The following is an 8,198-nucleotide window of genomic DNA, read 5'->3' as shown; positions in this document are numbered from 1 at the left end:
GTTCAGGGATTGTTGCTTGGGGGTTTTTGCAACTAAAGACCAAGCCTTTTGGGATAAGAGCATAGGCTCTACAGTCTCAGTGCTGCACGAGTTGTACACAGTAAGTTGCCTAAGTCAGGCAGTGTTACCAGTGCAGTGATTTTCTTTCTGGAGGTGTTGTCAGAGTGTTTCCAGGCATCTGAGACTAAAGTTCTGAGGTCATTTGGCTTTGATGTGGCAAAACCACTGGGTTATGCTGTAGACGATGACTGCTCTTATTGCATAATCTTACTGGAATTTGCTACAGGTTGTTTGTTTGGGTTTTTATTGCTTCAGCCTTATCAGTGCTCCGTGTTGCCACTGGTTTTGACACCAAATAAAAACAACATAAGCTTCACTAGTAATAGCATAGTCACTATTTTTTATTTAGTCTTCTCCTAACCCTGATAAATGCTGCTGCATGCACTTTAGCCATAATTACAGCATTGCTGCCACAGAAATGTCCTTTGTATTTCTGGGCAACAAGAAATGGAGGGGGTGTGATAGATAATTGTTGCAGTGGGGGAGATGGAAGTGGTAGGGGGGACGGGGGTGGGGGAGAAGTGGCCTGATGACAGATCTCCTACTTAGCTGGTCTTTTAGCGTGCTCAAAGGCAGTGATAAGGAGAGCTGTGCTGTCATTGTCATCCAAAAATGTCTCCTTGTGTCTAGCTCTGACCTTCCCATCATATGCTTATTTTTCTTCCCTGTTTGCTAACTGCAGGGTAGAACTGGGCAGCACAGAATTTATTGATACTGTAGTATCAATAATTGTATTGATATTAATCAATAGTATTGATACTGTAGTCGTGTGTTTAGGTACCTACTTGGGCAAGGGTGTATGATAGTGCAGGGCAGCTTGCACATTGGAGCTGTGGTGTTGATGATTAAATGGGACCCTTCCTTTTGTCAAGTTCAGACAGCTTTCCAGAAAACAAGGGTATAACTGCTTCATTAAAAAAAAAATAAATCTATATATATGTATAGTCACATTGTCCAAGATGGGTTTTATAACTAAATAGCACTGAACTGACGCTATTTAAAACGTGACATTTAACAGACCATGTGTTGAGCCATGAATTATGTTAAAAGAAAGTAAGATACAACTGAAACAGAACACACTGCCCTTTCTCTGGTAACACAGCAGTACAGTTTCACCTCAGCAGACTGATATTACACTGTTATCTTCTCTTTCTCTATTACAGTGGCATTTAGTCAGGCTCTTAAAATAGCTCTGTTGATTTTGATAACTGACTTCTGCCTCCTTCCAACAGTGCGAGGATCAAAACCAGGCAAAAATGTCCAACTTCAGGAGAATGAAATTAGAGGACTGTGCTTGAAATCCAGAGAAATCTTTCTGAGTCAGCCTATTCTACTAGAACTTGAAGCTCCACTGAAAATCTGTGGTGAGTACTGTGATTTTGATTTGATGCTTTGCATGGAGGGGGGGGTGTCAGGTAAATGTAGACCTGAAGCAGAGAACAAATGCCAGATGCTCCTTTCACTTATTAACAGTTTAATAAATTATTGTAGCAAAAGGGAAAATAAACCCCTGCTGGATGCTTAGTGGGGAGAAAGTAACAAACATGGGAACTGGAGTTGGGACCAAAATAATCCAAACCCAAAAACTAACTGGTCCAGTTTCACCAGGTCTCTTGGGGGAGGGATTCACATGAAGAATTTTGGAAAGGAGTTTTTTGTATCAATGAAATAATGTTTGGCCCAGTCGTGACTGAATAAGGGGAAATAAAGGAGAACTGCAGTAGCTTATTGTAGCTGCTGTTCAGAGTTGAGCAGTGGTCTGTCAATATTTTAAAATCCTACTGGAAGCTTTAATTTCTCTATTGTTTCTTGGAATGACTTTCTGGTTTGGTTTCACCATCCTTTTACACAGTGGTGCTCGTTTTGCACGCACAAACGTGTCTGGTTATGCTAAAAGAATGAAGCATGTCAAAATAAAAGCCTCAATAAATGCACTTCAAAAAAGCTTCCAGCAAACAGTATTTTATCCTGCTCTGAGGATTTACTTCAAATTGAAGTAGCTTGTTCAATATTTATAACGTCAGTAGTCTTTTTAAAGCCATTATTTAATGTTCTGCTTGTCAGAAACAAAACCATGATTTAAACCAAAGGCAGGAATACCAATTTCATTTTCACTACCACTTCACTGATAGAATTTGATTTACTGAGTGCTTCAAGAAAATGCCAGAGATGGTACAAAGGGAAGCAAATTCCCTGAGTGATCAGTTTTCCATCAGTATTACCATTGCCATGTGGAGACACCAAGAATGAGGTAAAGGCTCCCGACCTCACAGCCACTAGTCAAGTAGAGGGTTTAACTGGGTGTCAGATTTTCGTTTGAACACACAGTTGGTTCTTTGAAATCTTGATTTTGTTTTACACAGGTGTATTTTTAAGTAGCTGAATCCTTCATCTTGGTGCAGTTAACCACTGTGTTACCTAGACATCAGTTTTCAGAGTGTGGTAATTTTATATACCTTAAGATAAATTGTAATTTTTCAGTAGGCAATATCTAACTGCAGACTTTTTTCTTTCTGAAGCATCATTTGTTTGTTCTTTCTCTAGAATCAGTGAAGGAATGTAGCAAAGGGTCACTTAACATGTTGTTTCTGACCACTCTTCACAGGGGACATCCACGGACAGTACTATGACTTGCTTCGACTCTTTGAATACGGAGGTTTTCCACCAGAAAGCAACTACTTGTTCCTTGGCGATTATGTTGACAGAGGAAAACAATCTTTAGAAACAATTTGTCTTCTATTGGCCTACAAAATTAAATACCCAGAGAATTTTTTCCTCCTCAGAGGGAACCACGAATGTGCCAGCATCAATAGAATTTATGGATTTTACGATGAATGTAAGTAATACAGACATGTGCCTCTTTGGCTTGGGAGAGCAGGGTAGGAGGTGCTGGTGTCGCAGGGTGAGATGATTCCTTCAGAGCTTGCAGTTCCCTTTGCTCACTTCAGGGGAGCCCTTGGCCTGTTTTAGGAAGGGAAATGTGTCCTTTCCCTGGTCCTGTTGGAGTCTGATCCTCCCAGTACAAAGCACTGTGCAAGTGGATCATTTTATTTATTGGCTGCTGTGTTCATTAACAGCTCTCCCTGGTCTGTATTGTTGAAAGCTCTTAAGACAAGGTCATTTGATGAGAGATGGGAGGATTTTACTTGATGTGCTTTAGAAAAGTTCACTTTGTTTCTTTAGTCACAGGGATGATGATGATGCATACTCAACTTAACTTGGAGAGTGGGCTCATCTTTACTGTGGTTATGTTCACAGTAACAGTGCTTGCCATCTACTTCATATTAAGACCTGTAACTTTGTAATGTTTAAAAAAACAAACAAACAAAAAAAACCCCCAGCTTTGCCCTTCTCTGGCTGCAGTCCTGCTGTATCGTGTGCTGTTGCTTTGGCCAGAGCCAATATTTCCTTTCATACATGGGGCAAAGCCCGTGTGAAGCCTTCAGTGTGGTGCTGCTTGGGTTGAGCACCAGATACTCGCTCTCCCCGCAGGTGACTTCAGCTGCAGAAGTTATTTGTACTGGTGTGTCAGCCTTTTAGTGATGAAATGTGCTCGTGTGTATTTGGCGTCACGAGTGCTGCTGTTGCACAAACGCAGCGTTGCTGTGCGGTGAATGTCCCAGCTCTGTCACTGCACAGTGTGTTGAAGTCTGTTTTGATGGAGACCGTGCATAGATGTTCCCCTAACATAACAAGTAATTTTGCTGTGAAGTAGAAATGTGTGTTCATGCTTTGAAGGATGTGACTTCATAATTATTACCCAGGTAAAACTGTTGAGTTGGGCACTGAAGCGCTCTCACAACTTGCATTGTGGGACATACTTGGCTTGTAGCTTCCAAGATGTACTTTCCATGTCTTGTTCTCCTTCAATGAGGAGAAAAAAGATGTGTGGTATTTCAGAGTTATCTCCTCAGAGATTAATCACAGGCTTAGTCATATATCACAAATATGTTCAGGGTTCGTATCTGTTGGGAGAGTCCCTTTGAAAGTAAAACTGTAGCAGTTTCATTTTTCAGTCCTGTTTCTTTGCCTAGAGAGACTTTATGTGGTAAAGCACTAGCAGAACTCTAAAGAAAATCTGCTTTCCAAGAATTGCTCTCTTCCCCTGAAGAAAACAGCAAATGACAAGATTTTTCTGAAATGGATCAAATTCTCCAAAGGATAATTTTCCAAAGCAAAGTTGGGACTGGAGAGTCTGGCTGCCAACAGTGGAATGTTGTTCTGTTGGACTGTGCTGTCCTCAGAGCCACCTCCCAAGCACTGTGCCACACTGGAAGAGACCTTGGCAGCTTTCTTACAAGCAGTAAAGTATGTCAGTGGGTATCAGAGAAGAGAAATTGTGCGTAGGCATTAATGCATTTAACTTCTTGCCAGTCTTAGTAAACTCAAGGCAGCCATGTTAGGTTGGTTGTAGTTGTGGTAGAAAAGCATATTGACTGTTTTTTCACCAAAATGTCTTGTAGGTAAGAGAAGATACAATATTAAGCTGTGGAAAACCTTCACAGACTGTTTCAACTGTTTACCAATCGCAGCTATTGTGGATGAGAAAATATTCTGCTGTCATGGGGGTAAGTAACAGTTCCACAGTTGATATGGGAGAAGCTGTAATTCTCTGGTACCAAGCGTGGCAATTCCACATTTGTGTTGCTGAAGCTTTGTGGATTTTTCTCTGCCTTGGTTCCTGTGGGAGGTCAGGTTGAGTTTTGGGAAGCAAAAAAGTAGCATCAGTTTTGGGAATCACTGAACTGGTAATTCTGTAACTTCAGACACAGTGATCTGCTTTGCCTGTTATACCAGAAGGTGTGTTTAATAGCTGCTCCTTTTGAGTACAGAATTCTTTTAGGTTCTTTTAGACTTACGTGACTAGGAGTTTTAGGTACATTCTTTTAGGTTTTTTTTAGACTTACATTACTAGGAGTTTTAGGTACATTCTGAAAAGGTAAGTTTTCATAGAATCATTGGGGTTGGAAGGCACCTTTAAAGATCATTTAGTAGAATCCCTCCTGCCAAGGGCAGTGACATCTTTCACTAGCTGAGGTTGTTCAAAGCCCTGTCCAGTCTGACAGGTTTGGAGTTTTATGTGTAGAAATTGGGTCTGTTATACTCTGTGTTACCTGCTTCATGCAGCTTTTCAAAGTAATAAAATACATCTTGCACTTCAAGGTTTTATCACTTACAGGTCATTACAGTTGTCCAGGGAGACATCAGTGAAAAACAGTTTGAGTTCTGTTCGATATTGTATTTCATCTTACTAGGCCTGGTGGTTAAAATAAACAGACTCTGTGATTGCTGGTACTAATGCCTCTTTTACTTAACAGCTCTTTTAACACATTTGAAAAATATTACAGTGAGATTATTGTAATCCTGTCAAATGTGGAGATGGCTTTGCTTATCCTGCTTCCAGTGAATCTTCTAGAAAGTGACTTGTCTTCTGTTACAAAACAAATGCTGGATTAGAATAGTGCCAGTTAACATTGCCGCTGAGCTATGTAAAATTGCAGTGGTGAATCGGTTTGAACACAAATTATTTGTATCTTGAATTAATACTTCAGTCTTGCAGAGCAAAGTGGAACTAAAATGTGAACGGTGTGTGTCTTAACTCCAAACAGGTTTGTCACCAGACCTTCAGTCGATGGAACAGATAAGACGAATTATGCGCCCCACTGATGTACCAGATCAAGGTCTCCTTTGTGATCTCTTGTGGTCTGACCCTGACAAGGATGTCTTGGGATGGGGTGAAAATGACAGAGGAGTGTCCTTCACGTTTGGTGCTGAAGTGGTTGCTAAGTTTCTCCATAAACATGATCTGGATCTCATATGTAGAGCTCATCAGGTATTTTAATTTTGTACATTAAACCATAGAATAATTTTGGTTCAGAGAGATCTGAAGTGCTCACCTGGTCCAACCCCACACGCATGTGCTCTGCACAAGGCAAAGCGCTGTAAGCTCCAGTTGCTGAGGGTCTTGTCCGGCCAAGGTTTAAGTATCTGCAAGGATTGAGATGCCACTGTCTCTGAACAGCTTGTCTCAGTGTTTAACAACCTTGTAATTAACATTTTTTTTCTTAATACATATAAACTGTGGCTCTGACTCCTGAACAAGGTTGTTTTGGTGCTAGCAGAATCCTGGTTTTCTCATTGCTAATGGACTCTCTTGCTGAACTGGATCCTGCGAATTCATGCTCCTTTTCTGCTGCTGGCTCTTGTTAAAGCTGCTTAAAGAAAAATATCTAATATTTTTCATCCAGTCTAATATTTCTACTTTTCTCTCTAAAGGTGGTTGAAGATGGATATGAGTTTTTTGCAAAAAGGCAATTGGTAACTCTCTTTTCTGCCCCGAATTACTGCGGAGAATTTGATAATGCGGGTGCCATGATGAGTGTGGATGAGACTCTAATGTGCTCTTTTCAGGTACGGTGTCTGAAGGTTTTACCTCCTAGTCAGTGTAGTCACTTTAAATTTGCTTTATTTTCAATTGACAATTCAAATAGATCTTTACAGATACTCTTTTGGCACTCGTGACTTTAAAAAACATGATAAGCCCTTGGGGGTGTGAGTAGGTGAACTGTTTCACCCTGGAATTAAATCATCTGAGCACAGCTGTGGGCTCTTAGCCCACTTCCATTGGCACGGGCTCTCAAACCGGCTGCTCCGAGTGTGAAACGCATTTCTTTCCTGGCACGTTTATGACTTGTCCAGGTGACCTGTGTAATTAATGCCTTTACTAATGAATTAATTGTTGGATGGTAAGAAAACTTAAAAAGTCTTGCTAAATGACTGAACTCTCTTTGCAGATTTTGAAACCTGCAGAGAAAAAGAAGCCCAATTCCAGCAGACCAGTAACACCTCCCAGGGGTATGATCACAAAACAAGCAAAGAAATAGTCACTTTGGCGCTGCCTTGTTGGGACTTGTATGATAGTATATAACCTCCATTTTTAAACCTGTAACGTGTACTGTTCCGCTTGCTCAAAATAGATAACGTGTTTGTGGTTTTCCTTTTGATTTGATGAAAATGGCATTTGCTGGTTGTAACAGCGAATGAAAGACTTTCCTCCTTCCCAGGAAAAAAAAAAAAAACACAAGAGTTTTTAAAGTTTCCTTTGGTTGGTGTCACCGCTGAACGCTCCACAGCGTCTCATCCCGTCGTTAGGGGTAGTTGTACAACTGACTTTCTGGTTCTGTACACCCGGTAGTGTCAATGCTTGTTTTCTTCTTTAGGATCTAAAGAGGGCACTAGTGTGCTGTGAGAGTAGAGATTTGTCACTGTCAGAAATTACATACTGTTTATACAAACCACTGTGAACTTCTTCTTTTTTATTTTACATTAAATTTTGTTTTAAAGGGATCGCTTTTCTTTTAATGTCTCGTCATGTTCACGTTCGTTTTATTGCTGTCAACGTTAGAAATAACCTTCAACCTTGCCAGCACCACTGGTATGATGTATATTTAATTCAGACACGCATCCACTCTCCGGATACTCCAGATGACAATTAAAGCCATTCTTTTAAGTGTTTGTGTCTCTTTCCTGAAGCCAAAGTTCGCTTAGAAAACTGTTCGTCCGCAGCCCGCCGCGCTGAGTTGGCAGGGCCTTCCCTTCACGCCTTCCTCTCGGAGATAAAAGGAAGTCCTGACTTGAAATAGCAAGTAGAAACGCTGCGCTCTTTATTCTATTCGTGGTCAGAAGTCAACCCATTTTTGTACAGTTTCCATACGTTGGATCAAGGGGGATCAAGGGGACCGTTTGGCGGCCGTTCCTGTGGCAGCCAGCCTCGGAAAGCTGGAAGTTATGGGAACGGTTCCGGATCTGCCCCGATGGTTGTGTGTGTGGGTTTTAGCTGAAGGACTTTGTTCTACAAAGCAGCCTAGAAAATATCTTGGTAAGCCAACCAGAGGCGTTGATCTTGATCACCGGTTTATATAAATCTCACAGAATCTTGTTTTTTAAAACCTGTTACTCTTTTTTGAACAGATAACAGTGTACAATACCATGTAGTGAAAATTCACTTATTAAATGAGGAAATTGTTCAATCTTCTCAGTGTCGGTTTATCACCACGTATACACTACTGCTATCAGAGGACCTGGCTTAGATAAATAAATTGTTCTGGAAACCCACCAGTTCTTGGTTTGGATTTGTC

At 40.9% G+C, this 8,198-nt stretch overlaps 1 protein-coding gene across 1 annotated transcript; it reads left to right on the top strand.

Moving 5' to 3' along the window:
• Positions 1-1,223: 1,223 nt before the first annotated feature.
• On the top strand, positions 1,224-7,061 carry LOC104529757 (serine/threonine-protein phosphatase PP1-gamma catalytic subunit; the record flags this gene model as incomplete). The annotated part of the gene is made up of 6 exons (XM_029086540.1): positions 1,224-1,424; positions 2,666-2,896; positions 4,524-4,628; positions 5,670-5,893; positions 6,337-6,471; positions 6,855-7,061. Coding segments are annotated over 6 exons (986 nt in total), but the record flags the coding sequence as incomplete, so codon positions are not given.
• Positions 7,062-8,198: the final 1,137 nt, after the last annotated feature.

The sequence above is a fragment of the Antrostomus carolinensis genome, unplaced genomic scaffold, assembly GCF_000700745.2.
Source record: "Antrostomus carolinensis isolate BGI_N321 unplaced genomic scaffold, ASM70074v2 scaffold33468, whole genome shotgun sequence".
Lineage (NCBI taxonomy): Eukaryota > Metazoa > Chordata > Aves > Caprimulgiformes > Caprimulgidae > Antrostomus > Antrostomus carolinensis.
The sequence above is the reverse complement of the archived record's forward strand: the minus strand, read 5'-3'. Positions and strand labels throughout refer to the sequence as shown.